Source organism: Oryzias latipes, chromosome 16, assembly GCF_002234675.1.
Source record: "Oryzias latipes chromosome 16, ASM223467v1".
NCBI classification, from domain to species: Eukaryota; Metazoa; Chordata; class Actinopteri; order Beloniformes; family Adrianichthyidae; genus Oryzias; species Oryzias latipes.
In genome coordinates this window covers 9,915,651-9,936,003 of record NC_019874.2, presented here as the reverse complement: position 1 = coordinate 9,936,003, position 20,353 = coordinate 9,915,651, and the positions used below count along the sequence as shown (strand labels likewise).

Here is a 20,353-nt window from a genome sequence, read left to right as displayed (position 1 = left end):
AATACAAGGGACTCAGAGAAGAACTGGAGAAAGCCTGGAAAGTGAAGGTGACAGTGGTGCCTGTGGTAATTGGAGCACTCAGGGCAGTAACCTCCAAGTTGGAGGAGTGGCTACAACAGATACCTGGAAAGACCTCAGACCTCTCAGTCCAGAAAAGCGCAGTGCTAGGAACAGCTAAGATACTGAGCAGAACCCTCAAGCTGCAAGTTGAAGGTGTGTTAGGGATGAATGTTGTTAAAGAGTGTTATGAGCAGCTGTTTAATCAACATGGACCTGATCTCTTTGCTCTCCCTGAAGTACAGAAGACGCCCCAGGACTGGCAGCAGGCATTACAGTGCCACCATTGGATGACATCTAAAGCTCAGATGTTAAAGAAAGGGATGGCAAGGCTTAGAGGTAAGGACTCGGTTATCATACCAGGAGGCACTGTTAAATGGGTTGCAGCCACATGTTGCTCCCAGTTCACACAGTTGACAGGGGCTTCACTAATTGAGCCCTTGGAAGATGGCTACGCCCTTCCTGAGAACCTTTTGTTATCTCCAGCCATGGTCGTTGGTCAGGGGGCACGGTTTATGTCCATATTGTGAATGTAGGGAAGATGGACACAACCCTCTGACCCCACCAGCCGATTGGCATACTCAGCCAGGCAGATGTGGTCAGTTTTCCGGATGGCGTTACATTTGTAAAACAGAGCAGTAGGTCTACTGCCACGGTTGATTCTCATAAAACTGTGGAGATGAACACTGTCCAAAAACAGGTCCAGTCGGTTGACCTGTCGGCATTATCAGAGTTGGATCAGCAGAAGGTGCGAACATTGTTGTTACACCACGAGGGTGCTTTTGCCACCTCAGAGTTGGACCTAGGTTGTAGCATTTGATAACCCATGATCTACCTCTGCTTGATGAGACCCCTATGAGGCAGCGACATAGGTGTATCCCGCCGTCTGATTATGACAAGGTTAGGGCTCATGTACGCAAACTGCTGGACAGTCAAGTCATACGAGAGAGCTGTAGCCCCTTCGCCTCCCTAATAGTTCTGGTTCAGAAGAAGGATGGGACTTTGAGGTTGTGTGTCGACTACAGACTCTTGAACAGCAAGACAAGGAAGAACGCTTTCCCTCTACCTAGGATCGAGGAATCATTGGACGCCCTATCAGGCGCTAGATGGTTCTCAACAACTGACCTGGCCAGTGGCCACCATCAGGTGTCAGTAACGGAGAAGGATAAGATGAAAACTGCTTTCTGTGCACCCTTCGGCCTGTTCGAGTTTCAGATGATGCCTTTTGGCTTAAGTAATGCCCCCAGCACTTCTCAGCGGCTTATGGAAAGGATGTTTGGGGACCAGAATTGTCATACTCTGTTATTGTACTTGGACGATGTGATTGTCTTTTCCTGCACTGTCGATGAGCACCGGACTGGATGGGAGCTAGTCCTCAGCAGCTTTGAGAAGGAGTCTCTGAAAATTAAGATGGGAAAGTGTGACTTCCTGAAACAGCAGGTGGACTATCAGGGTCATGTTGTGTCTGCAGCTGGGGTAGCAACTGATCCAAAGAAGATTGCAGCTGTAGCCGAGTGGGCCCCTCCCCCGACTGTATCTGAATTAAGAACATTCTTGGGCTTTGCAAGCTACTATAGGCGCTTTGTGGAAGGCTTTGCCCAGTTGGCTGTCCCTCTTCATCGGGCCGTTGCTGAGGTGTCCGGGAAGAAGCATGGTAAGTGGAGGGAGTCTTTGAATGAAGCATGGACCCACCAGTGTGAGGGTGCTTTCCAAGGACTGAAAGAAAAACTGATCTCCTCACCTGTTTTGGCATACGTTAACTTTGATCTGCCTTTCCTTTTAGAGGTGGATGCGAGTCATGAGGGCCTTGGCGCAGTGCTGTTTCAAGAACATGAAGGCAAAATTAGGCCCATTGGCCTACCCGAGTCGTAGTCTTTACCAGGCAGAGAAGAACTACAGCTCTGCGAAACTTGAGTTCCTGGCAATGAAGTGGGCCATGACGCAGAGGTTCCGAGACTATTTGGTGGGCCATAAGTGTGTAGTGTGGACTGACAACAATCCCCTCAGTCATTTGCAGACAGCATAGCTGGGAGTTACAGAGCAGCGTTGGGTAGCAGAGCTGGGGGTATTTGATTATTCAGTAAGATACCACTCTGGCCACACCCATCAAAATGCAGAGGCTCTTTCTCGACAATCTCAAACCAAGGCCTGTACCATCATCCATCATGACACCATCTTGTCCAGGGTCAGTGTTACCAGAAGGACTACAAAAGGTGGAAAGTGCTCCCATTTCAGCCACCCAGTGCAGTGTTTCTACTGTATGCACCTGGTCGGGCAGCAGCGAATGCCTGGCCGGCTGGAGAAGCATGCACTGGAGATCGGAGCACAGAGACTGTGGGGTTGGCTTAGTATTAAAGACGGACTGTTACACCGCACCTACCAGCGACCGGCCGGGAGTGAGCAAGTCCTCCAGCTAGTACTGCCAGAGAGCCTACAGGAAGAGGTGTTTTGGCAGTTGCATACCCACCATGGCCATCAAGGCATTAAGCGAACTCTGGAGTTGATTCAGCAAAGGTGTTACTTGCCACATATGGGTGCCATTATTTGGGATTTGTGCCTGAAGTGTGAACGGTGTTGTCTGGCCAAAGCACCCAACCTCAGGTACGAGCACCTATGGGTCCTCTTTTGGTTTTAAAGCCAAATAAAATTCTGGTCCATTGACTTTTCCATGTTGGAGCCAGCGAGGAATGGGAGAGAGCAAGTGCTGGTTGGATGACCAATGTCTTTTCGAAGTTCACACAGGTTGTGCCAGCCCGAGACCAGAGGGCTTTTAATGTGGCAGACATCCTCATCAAAGAGTGGTTTTACAAGTATGGAGTCCCCATACGGCTGCATTCTGATCAGGGCCGCTGCTTTAAAAAAAAAATCAAATACCAGCTTTGTGAGTTGTATGGCATCGCACAACACCCTACCATCCTCAGGGAAACGGCCAATGTGAACGGTTTAATCGTACACTTCATGATCTGCTGCGAACCATCCCATTTGACCAAAAGCACCGCTGTCCTAAGTATTTGCCTCAAGTGTTGTTCAGAGGAGACAACAAGTGGCTATGGTAGGTGCTAAAGAACGAATGTGCCTAGCTGCTGCGGGGAGGAAGTAAAGAGCAGACAAACATGTCACAGAGGAGGTGTTGCCATCTGGACAGATGATTTACCTTAGGGACTTTTCACACAGAGGGTGTAACAAGATCCAAGACAAGTGGACTACTGAAGTGTTTGTGGTCACAAGACATCCTGAGCAAGGAGGGGCTGTTTATACAGTTGCCCCACGCGATCAGCCCAAAAAGGTACGTCATGTAAATCGTTGCATGATTAAGCCTATACCTGTGGAACCATCTGTTTTGTCGGATAGACCCAGTTCTAGAACAAGGAGCCCTGATGTGGAGGAGAATGGCTTCTGGGTTTTAAGACCTTCAGCAGGACAAAAAGGAACTGGGGTCCCGGCTGTACATACAGTGGAGGCTGCCCCGGCTGCCTGCCTGAACACCTTTGACCCTTCTGTATTACGAAGGACTACTCGGGGAACAGGGAGTGAGTGGATAGACAGTGGCTGCCTGCATGGTGGTATGTAGTGTTGAAGCTCCTCTTCTTGGAAGGATGTAGATCACATTTTACTCGTTCACATTCTTCTCTTTTAACTAGATGCTGTAAGCGGCTGGAGGTGTTGCAGATGTCATAAGCCACTGTGTGCTCTTCACCCACCCTTTTAATACATTTTTAATGTGTTTTTAGAGCGAAGTTGCATTTACTGTGATTTACTCTGATTGTTGTTGTATAGGTCCAGGTCAGGCGCCGGTTCGTGCGGTGTCGGTGAGGAGGGCCCCTGCTGGCAGTGTTTTCTTCACTCAAATTCCCTCACTGTTTATTTCCCTTTTTAGCGTGTAGTGGAAGTTTCATTGGCACGTTTTTCTCACGGTGTGGGTGGGTTTGTTTTGTTTTCAGCACGGAGTGGAGTGAGGTGCACTGTCTCGTACTTGCTAAGTCCACGGCCCCTCTCTTCCCCTCACCTCCTGCACAGGCGGTCGACTCTGCCTTCCCGTTTTTCTGCACTTCCTTTTTATTGTTTTATCTGTGTATAGATAGCCAGAGTATAATTGCACCTACAGAAATTTAATTACTACAGAAATTTTTACAAGCTTTTATTGTCTCAGCCATTTTTTTGGTGGCTCCACTCTGCACGGCGGTAGCTTGGTCACATATATTGCAAACTATTGCAAAAGAACATGTTAAAGACCACTTATAAAACAAGTAATTCCACACCCAAAATGGCAAAAGAGGATGTTTATTCCATTCAACCAAGAACATGGAAGCAAGCACAAACAAGAACAAATAGAGGAAGGCAGAGGAAGACACTGAAGTGTCAGAACAAGAAACTCAACACAAACTGACAAACATTTTCATATTTTTTTTTTTTACTTTTTTTTTTTTTTTACCTTAAAGATTTTCAGTTTTGTGTATTCCTTTTTTTCTGTAACATTGTCTCAAAATTATTTAGTTGTGCTTTGTTTTTTTATTTTGAAATCTGTTGCATGTACTGTACTGTATGCCCAAGTTGGGAAAACGAATAGTAAAGCATCAAAGCATCATCAAAGCATCATTGACAAAACTAATTGTGAGTAGTTGCTGATTTATATCATGTATTTGTTTGTGCCCGAAATTATTTGAAGTATTTCTATTATTTAACCAATCAATTGATTTCAATGAGTGGGTACATTCATATAACTTATAGAATTTTAATTTAAAAAATTACATTAAAAATCCACTCTCATGAAAGGTTTGACTGTGTTTGGTAGAATGTCTCCGCGTATTTTGAATCCGTGCTGTGCCAGTGACCGTGAAGCTAACACTCCAGTCTCCGTTGCAACAACAGCGTTGCGTTCACGGACTGTCGGTTTTCTCCATCGCGTCTTTCCGCCTGCTCCCTCCTGGCGCGGTTGGTACGTCACCGTCGCTTCCTCCCATTCACTGCAGGCTGTTATGGCGGAGGTGGAGAAAACCGACACAATGATGGAGTACCACAGCGATTTCCTGAAAACGGACAAGAAGAGCAACCGCTACCCATTCTGCATCGTCTGGACCCCCATTCCGCTGCTGTCGTAAGAGGCGCAGACATTCAGCGCGACTCCGTATCTGACGGATTACACAGTTCAACAGTTAGCTATAATCACCCAATGGAGGCAGATTAGACAGAGCCGTTTTTCCTGTTATTTGTTAAAATGCGGTCAAACTAGAGCAGTCTTGGTTCTGACGGGGGCTTTTTTTCTCCTGCAGGTGGGTGCTCCCCTTCATTGGTCATATGGGCATCTGCACCTCCTCTGGAGTCATCCGAGACTTTGCAGGATCATATTTTGTGTCTGTGAGTTTTGGCACCCTGAAGCCAGAATCTGATGCAAAATTGCGACATAATTTTGCAAAAAATTTGGTGTATAAATAATTATTTTGATTTAATTTTTGTGTGCATTTTCAGTGACAAAATAATGTCAATTTTTACCAACGTAACTTGAAGAACATTCGTTTGAATTTAAATGTTCTTTCTAGGAGGACAATATGGGGTTTGGCCGCCCTACTAAGTAAGTTCATATACAGAAAATGCATATTTGCATAGACCTGATTTTAAATGTATGGTACTTGGAAATTTCAGGTACTGGAAGCTAGATGTGGACAAAGTGTGTGGTAATGGTGCAGCCACGTGGGACAAAGCAGTGCACGACGCATCCGAGGAGTACAAATGCAGGCCGGTAAGGTAACATTCAGTGACTTACATGTCAACACATGTTGCTGCATGATTTCTCATATAGAAACTATGTAATTCCCTCCTCCCTTCTCTCACTAAAGCACAATCTGTGCTTTGATAACTGCCATTCTCATGTTGCCTTGGCCCTCAACCTCATGCGATATGACAACAGCACATCTTGGAACATGGTGAACCTGTGTGCCCTGTCTCTCATATATGGAAAACATGTGAGGTAGGTATTTGACACCTTTTCAGCCACTTACACTGCATTGTAGCAGGACTTAAGTGGACTATGAGTCTATTATAGTCTAACTGGAGGTGACATGGAGCATGAATGCAACAAAACACAGAGTAAACTGATAAACCGCTGAAGAAAATGCTCACTCAATCTAGTATGGAAGTTCTAGCATGTTCTTTCTCCAAGTGCTCTGACTGTTTTCAGCAATAATCAGAGATATCCACATGGGGGCCCAAGTCAGGGTCTCATTGTGCCGCTCCCAAGCCCGGATAAATATAGAGGGTTGTGTCAGGAAGTAAATCCGACGTAAAAATCTTGGCCAAACCAAATATACGAACCATGAATGAAGAAAATGAGAAAGAACAAAGAATAGAAGAAGTGTCTGTTGTGGAGCAGGAACTAACAAAGACTAGTAAGATAAGATAAGATAAAGCTTTATTGTCATTGTACAATCACACAAGGTACAACAGTACAACAAAATTGCAAAAGGTGAATAAAGTGAGGGGGGGGGGCATTGAAGAGGATGAAAAGTGGAAAGGCACTTGGTCCTGATGATATACCTGTGGAGGTATGGAAGTGTCTAGGACAGATGAAAGTGGAGTTTTTGACTGTTGTTCAACAGGATCTTAGGTGGTGAGAAGATGCCTGAGGAATGGAGGAGAAGTGTGATAGTTCCCATTTCTAAGAATAAGGGAGATGTGCAGAGTTGGGGCAACGACAGAGGAATAAAGCTGATGAGTCATACTATGAAGTTATGGGAAGGAGTAGCTAAGATAGACTAAGAGCAGAAGTGAACATTTTTGAGCAGCAGGATGAGAACTACAGATGCAATCTTTGCTTTGAGGATCTTGACAGAGAAGTACAGAGAAAGGTCAAATAGAGCTACACTGCGTCTTTATAGATCTAGAGAAAGCTTATGACAGGGTGCCCAGGGAAAAACTGTGGTATTGTATGAGGAAGTCTAGAGTGACAGAGAAGTATGTTAGAGCAGTTCAGGACATGTATGAGGCTGTAAGACAGTAGTGAGGTGTGCTGTAGGGGTGACAGAGGAGTTCAAGGTGTAGGTAGGATTACATCAGGGATCAGTTCTGAGCCTCTTCCTGTTTGCTTTGCATTGTGATAGACAGGCTACAGATGAGGTTAGACAGGAATCACCATGGACTATGATTTTGCAGACAAATTTCTGATTTGTAGTGAGAGCAGGGAATGGGGGGGGGGGGGGGGGCAAGAGAGGTGGAGGTTTGTCCTGGAAAGGAGAAAAATCAAGGTTAGCCACAGCAACACGGTGTACATGTGTGTGAATGAGAGAGATCCAAGTGGAAGAGTGAGGTCACAGGGAGAGGTGATAAAGAAGGTGAAGGATTTGAATTAAATAGGGTCAACAGTCCAGAGTTATGGAGTGTGGAAAAGAAGTGAAAAGCGAGTGCAGGCAGGTTGGAATGTCCAGAGGAGAGACATTGAATCTATTGGTAGAAAGAGGCTGAGTCTAGAGCTGCTAGGCAAGAGGTCAAGAGGAAGACTAAAGGAGGTCTATGGATGCAGTGAAGGAAGACATGAACGTAGGTGGTGTTAGAGTAGAGGATGCAGAAGACAGAGTTAGATGGAGAAAGCTGATTCACTGTGATGACCCCTGAAGGGAAAAACCAAAAGGAAAAGAAGAAAGGCCCACTCTGACTAATTTTTGGTTCTATTGTAAAAGTCTTTCCAGTGGGCTTTTAATTATGATTTAACCATTGTTAGCCTTTTTTAAAAAAACCTGTTTCGTTTACTAGAACATCGTTCCTGCACAGTGGCAGAATTTTGTTTGTATCCAAACCTAATTGAAGTTAAATAAAAACTCTCCATAACATCTGACTGGCAGCTGGAAATAAAACTAACAGGTTTATACACTCTTCCACCAAGCATCTGCAGTTCTACAATAAAAATTACAATAATGTTTAGCAAGGTAAAGTTTTATAAAGGGTATTCCCTTTCCGTTAAAGCCGGCCAGCAAGCGCAAAACAGAAAATACCAACGAAAGCGAGCAGCTGCTAACGGGAAGGGAATGTATTAATAATGTCCACATAAAAAGCAATAAATAGATTTTAAAAAATCATTCATGATTAGTTTTATATTACATAGCTTCCGGGATTCAGGACGTTTCTTTTTCCGTTAGAAGCCTCGTCTTCGCTTTCGTTGTTTTGTTTCTGGATTTGGTCATTTTTACCGGGATTGCTTTTTGTGATTTGGAATTTGGTAATTCAAACTTGGATTTACTTTTGTGTTTCAGGAGAGGGTAATTTGTTCCATGATTTGCTGTTGTGTTTCAGTATTTGTTCATTTGTACCGAGATTGGTTTTAGTGATTCAGGATTTTGCAGTTTATACCTGGATTTGTTGTTGTTGTTGTATCTTAAATGGAAATGTGTCTTGCACTTCTCGGCCACCGTAGTAGAACTCTGCACTCAATAAATAGTGCACTATACAGCGCATTTGCAATTTTGAAGTGCTTTATGAATCTACAATGTCAAAATCCAGTGCCCTAGAAATTTCCCAGACGTCTCTTACCAGTGTGTATTTATACTCGCTAGATTGGCCAATAGACTACAATGCAATGCGTTTGACCAAATTTTGGGGGGAAAATAGGTTTTAATTTATTATTTTATAAACCATTCCAAATTATAAGACACAAATGCTTCCATACTCTAGTAAATGTGTAGCTAAATTCAATTAGAAATATCTAATTTGACAATCAGATATTGTCTAACAGAAATGCTTTTTTGCTCTCACAATGTAACTGCATCAATTGACTCAAAAATAAAATGAAAAATGTATCCTTTAAAATGCTTTTTTATTTTTTACTTCGACGCCAATCATTCTGTGACATAATTTAATCGATATTGCAAAGAGTGGATTGCATTTTCGTTTTCACATTCACAGCCCAAAAACTGCAACATACCGGTAATTCATTTCCAATCAACAGTTTCAGGGGGGAGGCGGGGCAATGAATCCTAACGTTAGCAGTGAAACAAAGATGGTGAGCAAAATCGGAGCTATCCTGCCTGTTCTGAGCCAGATTCCAGCTTGGACGAGGAAAACAAAGACGTACACGGATCTATTTGCCTGCAAGTGGATACATCAGAATAGAGCAGAACAGGGAAATTTTGGCCCGCCCAGAATATTTTTTTGTCTTTCCCTGATTCAAAATTATTTGAATAAAGAGATACTCAGCAAATGCAATATTGGGCTTAATTTTCTTTTATATGTCCTCCCTCAGAAAAATGCTACAAAAACATCTTAAAAACACCAAAAACACATTTTTCATTGAAGTGGGTCTTTGACATCTTCTTGCTAATTTGTTATACATTGCAAGTTATTCAAATTATAATCTGGCCAATCAAATACCTCAATAAAAGTATGTGGTCTTATGTGGAATGTTCGAAATGTTCAATTGACAGATTCTCCAGAACCCGCTTTCAAGTGGTAGGGGTGCATCCTTCCAGCAAACTTAATCCTGATTGGCGAGAGTGGTTCCCATAGCAATGTTGACTCAGACCGACTCGGACCAATCACTGTTTACTGAGGATTTCTGGCTCTAACATGGCGACCGTATTGCGTAAAATAGACGTATTTTTGCTGGAGCCGGAAGTAAGCCACTTTCTATTGTGATGTCAAACTCACTCAGTCCAGTTCTCATGTACAGTCAAGGCTCATCATACAACATTTGGGCCTCACTTGTGTGGTTCAATTATGGAGTAAGACAAAGTTCAATTAATAAGTAGGGTTTTCTGTTGTTTCCTCATTTGTGTGGTGCCAATCATCCCTAAATCCCTTCTTTTTTTTTTTAAATAAATGATGGTACAACATGATATATCCCATCCTTATAAACTTTGAACAAAAGTGAAACATGATGCTCAGACTCACACAGAACAGAGGTTCATGTTCAGGTGAAGGGTCTCCATTAAACACGTCTGGTTGAAGGGAAAATAATTCTGCTGCTGGATTTCAGTTGCATTGTGAGACGTGTGCCTCCCTCATTATTCTCCACTGACCCACATAGAGGACGCTGGCGTCACCGAGTGGGCTGCCTCTGCTCACATGCTCCCACAGCACAGGGGTCCGTTAAACAGATGGGCAGTCGTGTGATTCATAACTGAAGGCAGTGCTCCCCTCCCTCACCTCACTGCTGCGGCTGGATCTTTGTATCTACTGTGAAGGAAGAAGGAGATGTAGAGGGATAAGGGGTGAAATACAAGCAAAACACCTTCAGTGTTCAGGCATTCATTCCTCTAAAATATTCAACTTTCTGTCCCTTAGCATGGCCGCGTTCCTCAAGACTTGGCTGCCCTTCATCATGCTCAGTGGAGTCCTGGCCACCTTCATCCTCACCTTCCATTTACAGTAGTGTGTCAGGCTCTGGGTCTGCTTCAATTTTTCATTTCCCCTTCAGGGATTAATAAACTACCTTGTCTAAATGCATCATGTAATGTCACTGATATGTCTTGTTAACATCGATTGTACAAAAGCCAAGAGGAAAAACTGAAACTTTTACATGTTGTGTAGTGTGGTGATTTAGTTTTACAGAGAAACCTTACTTTGTATTTGAAGTTATAAAGTAATTTCTAAATAATTAGCTGTTTCTTTTAATTTTTTTTCAGTACTAATTTTAAAAAGTCTACATCTCTGTCTCCAAAGTTTATCGTTTTACATGCAGCTTTTTGAAAATATTGTCAATAGTGAATTTTCAGCATATTACTCAACATTTGATCCAAAGAAATGGATTTGCTGAGGTCAATTTTTCATGAGACGCCCTGATGAAAGCTTTTTCAGACTGGCTACGGTTCATTTCTGGAACAGATTCCAGGGAAACGAATCCAGAAATCCTATTCAATTATTTGTCCAATAGATATGAGCCGCTACCAAAGATAGAATGATAGAAGGTCCACACATGAGGAATTATGGGACATTTTTATGCTCAGCGAAAATCCATGAGATTTCACCTTTATTGTCTATAGAGGAATAATGCTTTTCAAATGTGCAGCTTCACACCGAAATGCTAATGTAAATCTGCAAAATTGTGAACGAATGACTGTTGTGCTTAAATATGCTTTATTTATTATTCATTGTCAGTATAGATTTTTTCTGTTTGATTTGTAGATTTGTTTTCCCCGTTTGTCTTTGCTGGAAGACGGCAGTGTAGGTCACAGGCTGTGTACGCCCTAATCATCCTCTGTACCTTTAAGGGAGCCAGGGATCTTTTTCATCCAGTAGATTCTATGAGATATGAACTACCATCATTTTACAGGAGCCCTTATTCCCACAGTGGAGCGAATGAGGAGACACTGATGTCGTCCTTGCCACCTTGTTAGATTAGTCTGTAAACACAAAAAAGTCCTTTTTTTCCCACCATCCTCTTTTGTCGTCAGTCTGACGATGTGTGTTTTTGCAGTCTTTGTGTTTTGGGGGCTTCTTTTTTTTACGCCCCACCAGCTCTCGGGATGTCCTTTATCCTGCGAGTGTTTTGCCGTCACCAGCACAGTGAAATGTGTATCCAAGTCTCTGCTCACAGTGCCGAAAAACATTCCGGGATATGCCAGGACTCTCATCTTCACAGGGAATCATTTACACCAAATTGGACCGGACTCTTTTAAAAAGCTGACGAATGTAACTAACATCATTTTAAGCAACAACAGGTGAGAATGTTTGTATTGTTAGTTCTCTGTCACTTGTGTATATTCTGCCTTTTTTTATGGAGACTTTCTTTGTGCATAATAAATTAATTTTATCCTCATTTGTGATTGTGTTTGTTTTTAAAAGATGCTTTACTTGTTTCTGAGATCAAGCCTGAACTGTCAGAGCAGGTCTTACAGTGATGCTCATCTTCTCAGAATCACAGAGTTGGCGTCCCACACCTTCTCTGCCCTCACCAACCTGCGCTTCTTGGACCTCAGTGCCAACCAGCTGGCTCTCATTCACCCGGAGGCTCTTAGCATCCCCGACAGTCCTCTTCAGGAGCTCAACCTGAGCCAGGCTCTGCACAACTTCACTGCACTGACAGACCTTACCACCGCTCTGCGCTGGGGTGGGCTTTGGGGTCTACTCCGCCTGGACCTCTCTGGAAACCACCTGGCCCTGTTGCCTCCTGGAATGTTCTCCTATGTTCCCAGTCTGCGGCAGCTCCTTCTCTCCAACAACTCTTTGCTGGCGGTGTACAGTGGGACCTTTTCTGGCATGGCTCACTTGGAGATACTGGACCTGACGCATAACGCTTTCAAGACTCTCAGGGCAGATGGTCTACAAGAGCTGGACAGGCTCGGGAACATAAAAATCCTCCTGGGTAACAACCCGTACAACTGCACCTGTGAGATCCATGATTTTGTCACTTGGCTCAACAAATCCAAAGCTCAAGTGGATGTGGAAGCTGTTAGATGTAGTTCACCTGAAGACTTAAACAACTCCCTGCTGAGAGGTCTCACAGTCCAGGCTGTTGGTTGTATTGTTCCAGTCCTTTCGGAGGTGACTGACATCACCCTGCCAACGTCCTACGCCTTCCTGGGGTTAGTGTTAGGCCTTGTGGGCATGGTGTTTCTGTTCGTGGTCTACCTGAATCGCAATGGCATGAAGAAATGGATCACTGACACGCGAGACGCATGCCGGGACATTCTGGAGGGATACCACTACCGGTACGAGATTGACTCAGACCCTCGGCTGGGCCACATCACAGCAGGTGGGAGCAGGTCGCAAAGGCACGCGGGAACAACGCTGTCCCAACAGCAGCTCAGAGACACCCGGATCATCCAGAGTCCCACACAAACATTAGCCAAACAGGTGACAATCTCCCCTAATGCAAACTCATGAAGGATCCTCGCCTAAACTGCTGTTTACACCTTCCAGTGCATGTTGCAGTAAGAACCTTAAAAAATGAACTTAAGTGCCTTCCTGTTCTTGAGGCACTGAAACTGCATCTGCAACCATTATCTGCTCGCTATATGAATCTGATGTGTCTGCATGCGTGTGTACCTGCATGTCCATATGGATATATACAAAGTGTGTATATTTATACATGCATTCAACAAAATAGCTTAAATAATGACTTTCATAAGATATGACTAACTTTATAATGTATGAGACCTATAGAGAGGAAATCGATTAGTCTTTACTTTTCTCTTTGGCAAAAATGTCCATATTTCATTTATACTACATGTTGGAATGAAACAAAGACGTTAAAATCTTTAGTGTAATAGGATAGATCTTAAAAGCCAGCTTGAAACAATAAAAAAATAAGTAGTATATTTTAGAATATAATGCTAAATATAATTTATTAAAACACAAAAAAGTAAATTAATAAGTTGTACTCCTAACTACTGCCAAGAATTGTGTATAATAAAGCTGTTGTGTGATAGTAAATGTGTATTTAGACTAATTATGAATAAAATATTTGCCTTTTATTTCTTTTATGTGTGTTTTTATTTTCAATTATGGGTTCACATAGACCCACGTTTTCCTCCAGGTGAGTTTCTCCTACTATTTTAATTCATAGAGGGCGTGATAAAGTGATTGTGTTCAGAGAAAATAGGGCAGAATGAAAGATGCTGTTTGGAAACACACCTGCAGCTGGGGGTTTACCTGTGGAGTCCATTTGTCACGGTCTAATGTGGAACATGTTTTAGTCATTTAACAAAAAAAGAGGGGGTGTTGCGCATTTTCAAATTCTGACAGAACTCCTCTAACCCCCACCCAACTAAACTTCTGCGAGTTTAAACCCGCCTCCCGTGACGTCACCGCTCACCTGTGGGATTAGCCGTAGCCGCAGGTAATAGCCAAACATTGGGAGGCAACACACAAAGGAAGAGTAGGGCGACGCCAATGAGTCGCGCTGCGTGGTTCGGTCGCGGAACCGGACTCCAATCGAACTCTCGGAACCACCTAGAAGTCCACCGTCCGTCCGCCCGCCCGCTGATGCTTGAACAAGCGCTCTCTGCGGGCTTTTCCCGTGGGACTTCCGCGGTGCTGCTCGCCGAACAAGTTGTCTGAGAGTAACCGCGACTGCCGCTGTGTCTTCTTATGCTGTGAGTGGACGTTTTGGTCACCTCTGAAGTGAAGTGGGCTGATGCTGAATCAGGTCTGCTCTGAACTGCACACGTCCTCCATGCCCTAAATATTATTTTCCCCATCGACCCACGAGTCTGTGCAACTTTTAATTTTCATATATTTCTCTTTTGAGTAGGAGCAGAGCATTTGGCCTGCCTTTTTAGGCTGAAGTATTTGAAATATAGTCGTGTATTAAGGCTGTAAGAGTGTTGTTTTTTTTTCTGAACTCATTGTCCTCACATTTCTGTCCCACACAAGGTCTCCGGCATTTTGAGCCATGCCTGGCCGCAGCACAGGGGCCCCACAGCCGTCCTACCATGACAGAAACCACACCTCAAGTTCCAGGCTGGACAAGTACAGACAAACTCGAACTATATCCAGGGAGAGCACGGCAAGCCAAGACTCCTACAAGGATCCCCATGGAGAGCATCTACACGAGCGCCACATGCACCACCCCCGCTACCTAGAGACCAGCCGGAGCAAAAGCCAATCTCGAAATGGTGTGTGTCGGAACTCCCAGAGTATTGGATTTATACCGGGGTCAGCAGACAGCACGCCAGTGAACAGGCCGTCTTGCGGCTCCTGCACGTCTATGGGATGGAGTAGCTGCAAGGCTCTCCTCTGTTGTGTTCTGACTTGTGGATTTTACGGTAGCCGAGAGCCATGTCTCCCTGTTAATGAGAGCTCCACAGACCATAACCCCAAAGCACAGAATGCTCCCCATCCTCCAAATGGGATGGCTCTCACCAACCCCACCTGTGGCCTGCCTTTGGAGTCGAACAATGCCTCCAAAGGTTGCAAGGTGCCACCAGGGGAAAGCTTCCGTTACAGAGATGTACGTATTGGAGGAAAGACGGTCCATTATCCAGTCACCAATGTCACCAAACGGACCCATATGGCCGACAAGAAGGAGAGCCCACGACCAGACAGTTACACCAGCCTGTTAGCCAACGATTATTACGACAAAGATGACCCAAGTGACAGCACAGATATTGACTCTCTTATCACCAGAAAGCTGCTGGAGCTTTACGCCCTCCACCAGATTGACCAGCTAGCCAAGTGCACCTCCGACTCCTCGTTCTCACGTAAGACCAATGAGATCAGTGAGCTGATCTACAGCATTGCTCAAGATTACAACCTAGAGGAGCAAGAAGCCGAGTGCAAGCTGGTTCACGGAGTCATCCGCATCAGCACGCGAAAGGGCAAGAGGAAGAAGAGCCAACTGTCAGGGCACCGTCCCAATGGCAGGAGCGACCGGACCCTCCCAGACAGCGGCAACGAGACCATGACGAACACTTTTGAGAGCAGCGATTGTAAGCAAATGAATAAATCGTGCACCACCCGTGATCAAAATAAACATAATACATTCAGGATATTTTAAACCTCAACTTGTCAAATATTCCCATCATCTGACTTGTTTTCTTCTAATGACTCACTGCTTCTTTTGGAACATTGCTGCTATTGTTAGACTCCCAATTGTGAGCTTAATGCAACAAACATTTCAAAGGTAATGATCCAATGATGATTGCCTAATCTCAGACAAGCTGGCACAAGTTCACCATGTCGACCCAAACACTTCCAAATGACACAGACGACCAACCTCATTTGATCGTACTTGCTAGTCGTAGCACTTGGCTTATGCTCACATCTGCGCTTGTTTTTGTGTTTTGTCCCCTTTTTTGTTTTCTGCAGTTCCAGAGGTCAAAGTGTCTGAGCAGACGCCATCGGACGAGCTTGCAAGAAAAATGAGGCCTTACAGCGGAAAAAGTGAGTTCATGCTGGGAATTTTCCATTGCAGCCACACAGACCCATGTGCAAGTTTTTGCTGTTAAAATATCCTGTCATTGACCTCTTCTTTGGGAGTTATGACCCTTACATGGGGTAGTATAATTACCACCAGGGTGTTTAAGTCGGTTTGTGTGTACGTGCTGCACCTGTAGTCATTTTCCAGTAACACAGCAGTTTTTATAACAGTAGAAGCCAGCTTTTTTCCTGACATATTGGCTCAGTAACCCGTTTAGACCTGAGGCGCCCTATTATAATACCGCATTACCTCACTTGCATTACCCCATCAGGTCTAAATGGGTTAAAAGCCTCTTCCTTGTTTCTGCCACCCAACAGCTACCCATCCATCTACCTCTTTCTACCCCAACTGCCTAGCAGTCATGTTACACCACCTGCTAAAGCTGCAGATCAGGTCACATTAAATATATGCCTGTTAATGTCCCCTGATTTACTGTGTAATTTTTAGAAAAGGTCTTTGGTTACAGATGGATTTACAAAGCCGCAAATCTCCCCCTCCCCTGCTGCTGTTTTGTAATGAGGTGGTGTAAAACCACGCCGTGTCCTGTTACAGGATTTTGAATGTGGGTTCACCGCATTGTTTTTGCACAAATTGGTACGCGGAGGCCTGGGAAAGTTTTTGTAACAGTTGAGCCGTTCTGCTTTTGATGGTGCATTTTTCACATTAAAAGCCGTAGTTCAGTTCTGTGTTTACAAATTAAACAAAACCTTTTTTTTTTTGTTTTTTTTGTTCCCACCCATAGCTTATTCATCCAGCATGAGTGCAGGCTACCACCAAGACACTGGGACAAACTCCTCTGCTGCTCCACTGCTCATTTAAGGACTGCTGATACGGAAAATCAAGAAAATAATGCCTGTTTTTACTAAGTTAATTTGACCATTTCACCCCCTCTTTCTTCATTTATGCTGTTACCCCTGGAGGGTCATGCTTCTCCTGGTGTTGATCAAAGTTTTGTAATTTTACTTTATACTTCAAGGATCTCTTTCGTTCTAATTCATGACCAATGAGAGAAATATTTGTGTCCATATAGGGTGTACCCCCCCCCCTTTTTTTATTTGTCTGCAGTGTTTTGAGAGATGCATCAACAAAATCAGTTTCCAGGAAGCCAGAGGGTGGAGGCCGATAGTCGAACACAACCATTCACATTTTTGTACTAGTTTTTTGTTTTGTTTATGCAAACTATTAAGTGTGTTACATGTGATGACTGTGCCATCTTACCATTGTTTAGGCTCCAGGAATCCATTTCTGTATTGTTATAAGTCATATTTGGATGTAAACATTTTTAGGTAACTGTTACTTTGTGCCATTATGCCTCATTTTTTAAAAATATTTAACAAGTTGTGTTTTTAATAAAATAAAAATCGATGGACCTTTATGGCTTTTTATTCAGACGGGTTTTTTAATAAAAGAAGTTTGATGTTTTTTAGCCTCTGACTGTGACTCACACACATAATTTAGTTGTTGCAAAGCCTTTCAATGGTTTTTTTCTGAAAAAACAAGGTCTATGTTTCATTAAAAATGATATGTCCCTCTACAAAAATGTTTTTTCAGGTTTAGTCTTTACCCTAGTGTTCCTCCTAATTGTCAGTCTCCCTGAGGTCAGTGTTGCAGCAGGCAGGCTTCTTCAGCCCTCAGCGATGAGAAGAACTTGTTGGACTGGTTCTTACAGAAAGGAAATAAAATCCTGGCATTTACTTTAGTCTTTTATTGCAAAGGAAGAAATGGTGCAGAAAACGATCTTCCGAGAACCCGTCCTAAATCTGTTTGGCCAAACAAATATTTATCAGTGAAAGTATAATGCAAAATGCTGCTACATGTATTTGCTCAGGGTCTGTTTTATAATTGCTGGAACAGAATAAACAGTTGTAGTTCAGCTTGAGAAACTACTATAAAAGGCAATCCCTCTCACACAGTCTTGAAGGGATAAGACTTCAATTAAAAAGATGGAAACGCAGGAAAAAAGTGGAGATTTTCCACCACCAGCTCTTTTTTTTTTTTTTTTTTTAAATGTTTTGTTTGTGCTGTGTTACCCCATTTCCCCTGGCTCACTGCCCCCACCATCAGCATTCCTGTTTTACCTGTATATGGTGTCAAGTAAAGAGAGACTGTTTCACAACCATCATACCACAGAATGGATGAATGTGAACAGCTTCTGTGGGGATTTTTGCATGAAGATTGTTAAGACAATACTGCTTTGTTGGCTTGGATTTACCCTTTTCTTCTCAGCGTATCATAAGATTGTAAAATAAGGTTGAAATGGGATCGAGGATCTTTCTTTTTATTTGCTTGTGGATGTGTTTTCCAATAGAGGGAGACAAAGCTTCGGAATGAACAAGAAATATTATTCTGTGACACATTCCTGTCATCATTTTTGAAAAAGAAAGAGCTCTTGTGGATAAATATCCACGTTCACCAACAAGATCCAACTGCAACTAAGAAATTTGTCAATCTGAGTTTAGCAACATCTTGACTCAATAATATGCGTTTAACAGCTGAATTTGTCAGATTAAGTGTGACAGTGGCATTGGCTTGGTGTGAGTCAAGAGCGTGAGGCTGTAATTTGTCATTTGTGTACAAAAATATATTTATTTGAAGTTTCCTGTAAAAGCAAAAGACACATATTTACAACAATGAAATAACAGAAAAGATTGACAAAATCAAATATTCTAATAGAAAGAGACAAGTCTGCCACTGTGTGAAAATCCTTCTACTTAGGGGAAGGAAATCTGTTGACACAGAGATAAAGTGACCTCAGCTTTGCGTGAATGTGAGCAATCATGGTGGCTTGTTCATCAAATCTACATTTTTTTTGTGGGGTTTTATAATCTGCTTCACAGCAGCCGTCCAACATTCCTTTCCCAGCCTGGGTGTCATGTGGTTTAAAGTCCCTCAGCTGAGGTCCACTGTTCTTATCTGTAAAAGAGCATGTCGACCAGCAGCTCCAGCAGGTCAGCCTGGCCTATGACGGGCCGGAAGAAGAGCTCGGTGACGAGGGTGGGTGTGATGCCCTGCAGCATGGAAGCTGTGAGCAGGATTCGAGCGAAGCGCTCCTCGCGACCCGGGTGAAGGAGCTGCACCACCTCCCTCAGGGCGTGCTGAGCTTCCTGCTGCAAGCCCTCCACAAACAATCCAGCCTTTAATTCCGGAACGTCTGTGGACGAGGAAAACGAGTAAAGTCAGTTAACGCACACACACATACTTCATCCTTTTACTGAATCCAGCACCTTCGTACCTGGATTGAATATCGTGGTTCCCTTCAGGTATGCATACTCCTTTGGGCTTAAATCCAAACTCCAAAACTTTTTGAGGCAAGACTTGAGTTTGCTGACGCCTGCCATGGTGGGCTGCTCCCTTTTAGCCTCGGGGCTCTCCTGGCGGTTCAGAAGAATCTTTTTCAGCATGCTGTCAGCGGGGGCATCTGTAACCTCAAAGTCCACATGTTCTTGAGCCAGCCCCAGAATAAAGAGGGGAGCCCAGCAGCTTCTCAACAGCGCAAACTGATCACTCAGTGGCAGCTGGTTGAACGCAGGCAGGCTCTTAATGAAGTGGACGGTTTTAACCAGAACTGCTGAGGCTTCTTTGCAGATCTCACTTGGACTTTTTAAGCACAGTGTCCGGCGCACCTCGCAGTTGCACCTGTGAGGCACTGAGATGTAGTTGAGGCAGTCTTGGCTCTGCATGCTGCTGTCCATTTGGCTCAGGATGTTGTAGAGGATGGGATTCAAAACCCTATCATTGTTGGTTAAGCAATGGCATCTGCTATCCATCTTTTTCCCCCCGATGACATATAATGGTGATGAATGCGTGCGTCCTCTCACAGATAGACTCCTCATGAGCTCCTGAGTGGTGCTGCTGCCTCTTCTATATTTATAGGGCCAACCCCCCTCCGTTCAGTGGACCTTGAAATGTCAATACACTCGATGTGAAAAACAACCGCTCGCTTTGCCAGGTGACTGCTGGAACAACCCTGGGAAACTGATAAGATTTTCTCAATGAAAGTAGCTGCTGGAGTAACACATATCAAAAAGGATGGGCCTTATCTGCCAGCAAGTGTCATTAACCCAGGCTGTACCAAGCTACCAAGGACTGCAGTGGTAATCCAACCCACACTGTGTCACTACACCTGCCAGATCACACCTGTGAAACTGGAACAAGGCCAGGGCACAAAGAGGGCATTGACCCCTGACTTAAATCCTCAAAAGTACAGTGTCATTTCAGTCAGTGGTAAAACTAGACAATATGGGAGAAAATTTTGAGAAAATTCTACGTATTGGCTTTTAAACTAAAAGAGAAATAAAAAAGAAGCTACTCTAAACTATTTTTAAGGGGCCTTCATCATGCTTTTATTGAGCCTTCCAGAGTGAACTATATCCATATATGTGATATATATTCTTTTGGCCCTAAAGAACGTTTTTATTATGAAATATGAGTTATTTTCACAATTCATTTCAT

General features: G+C 43.7%; 4 protein-coding genes across 5 annotated transcripts; 3 read left to right on the top strand and 1 right to left on the bottom strand.

The window, feature by feature from the left end:
- Positions 1 to 4,809: 4,809 nt before the first annotated feature.
- Positions 4,810 to 11,797, top strand: LOC101175504 (transmembrane protein 222). Its single transcript, XM_004077664.3, has 6 exons — positions 4,810 to 5,152; positions 5,328 to 5,412; positions 5,595 to 5,626; positions 5,698 to 5,794; positions 5,892 to 6,022; positions 10,324 to 11,797. The coding sequence occupies exons 1-6, from the start codon at positions 4,824 to 4,826 to the stop codon at positions 10,409 to 10,411; spliced, it is 762 nt and encodes a 253-aa protein (XP_004077712.1). The 5' UTR covers positions 4,810 to 4,823; the 3' UTR covers positions 10,412 to 11,797.
- Positions 11,798 to 11,799: 2 nt separating this feature from the next.
- Positions 11,800 to 13,454, top strand: LOC101174453 (trophoblast glycoprotein). The gene has a single exon (XM_020710002.1). It carries the CDS (start codon positions 11,824 to 11,826, stop codon positions 12,862 to 12,864), a length of 1,041 nt encoding a protein of 346 aa, XP_020565661.1. The 5' UTR covers positions 11,800 to 11,823; the 3' UTR covers positions 12,865 to 13,454.
- A 331-nt stretch (positions 13,455 to 13,785) lies between these two features.
- kdf1 (keratinocyte differentiation factor 1) lies at positions 13,786 to 17,324 on the top strand. Of its 2 annotated transcripts, none has more exons than XM_023964366.1 (4): positions 13,786 to 14,128; positions 14,356 to 15,410; positions 15,790 to 15,864; positions 16,644 to 17,324. In XM_023964366.1, exons 2-4 carry the CDS (start codon positions 14,375 to 14,377, stop codon positions 16,718 to 16,720), a joined length of 1,188 nt encoding a protein of 395 aa, XP_023820134.1. In that variant the 5' UTR covers positions 13,786 to 14,128; positions 14,356 to 14,374; the 3' UTR covers positions 16,721 to 17,324. The 2 variants fall into 2 exon arrangements, with proteins under 2 accessions (XP_023820134.1, XP_023820133.1); XM_023964365.1 differs by having other exon boundaries at positions 13,787 to 14,075.
- Positions 17,325 to 18,163: 839 nt separating this feature from the next.
- Positions 18,164 to 19,736, bottom strand: nr0b2 (nuclear receptor subfamily 0 group B member 2). Its single transcript, XM_004077663.4, has 2 exons — positions 19,134 to 19,736; positions 18,164 to 19,052 (listed from the first exon to the last, which is right to left on the bottom strand). The coding sequence occupies exons 1-2, from the start codon at positions 19,732 to 19,734 to the stop codon at positions 18,811 to 18,813; spliced, it is 843 nt and encodes a 280-aa protein (XP_004077711.1). The 5' UTR covers positions 19,735 to 19,736; the 3' UTR covers positions 18,164 to 18,810.
- Between the last annotated feature and the right edge of the window lie 617 nt (positions 19,737 to 20,353).

Excerpts from the sequence above, each read along its gene's own strand:
- LOC101175504 (XM_004077664.3), top strand. The coding sequence starts at position 4,824 with ATGAAAGGTTTGACTGTGTTTGGTAGAATGTCTCCGCGTATTTTGAAT. Across the intron at positions 5,795-5,891 it reads AGGAGTACAAATGCAGGCCG|CACAATCTGTGCTTTGATAA; the intron begins GTAAGGTAACAT and ends CTCTCACTAAAG. Across the intron at positions 6,023-10,323 it reads ATATATGGAAAACATGTGAG|CATGGCCGCGTTCCTCAAGA; the intron begins GTAGGTATTTGA and ends TCTGTCCCTTAG.
- LOC101174453 (XM_020710002.1), top strand. The coding sequence starts at position 11,824 with ATGCTTTACTTGTTTCTGAGATCAAGCCTGAACTGTCAGAGCAGGTCT.
- kdf1 (XM_023964366.1), top strand. The coding sequence starts at position 14,375 with ATGCCTGGCCGCAGCACAGGGGCCCCACAGCCGTCCTACCATGACAGA. Across the intron at positions 15,411-15,789 it reads CACTTTTGAGAGCAGCGATT|TTCCAGAGGTCAAAGTGTCT; the intron begins GTAAGCAAATGA and ends TGTTTTCTGCAG. Across the intron at positions 15,865-16,643 it reads GAGGCCTTACAGCGGAAAAA|CTTATTCATCCAGCATGAGT; the intron begins GTGAGTTCATGC and ends TCCCACCCATAG.
- nr0b2 (XM_004077663.4), bottom strand. The coding sequence starts at position 19,734 with ATGAGGAGTCTATCTGTGAGAGGACGCACGCATTCATCACCATTATAT. Across the intron at positions 19,053-19,133 it reads AACCACGATATTCAATCCAG|ACGTTCCGGAATTAAAGGCT; the intron begins GTACGAAGGTGC and ends CCTCGTCCACAG.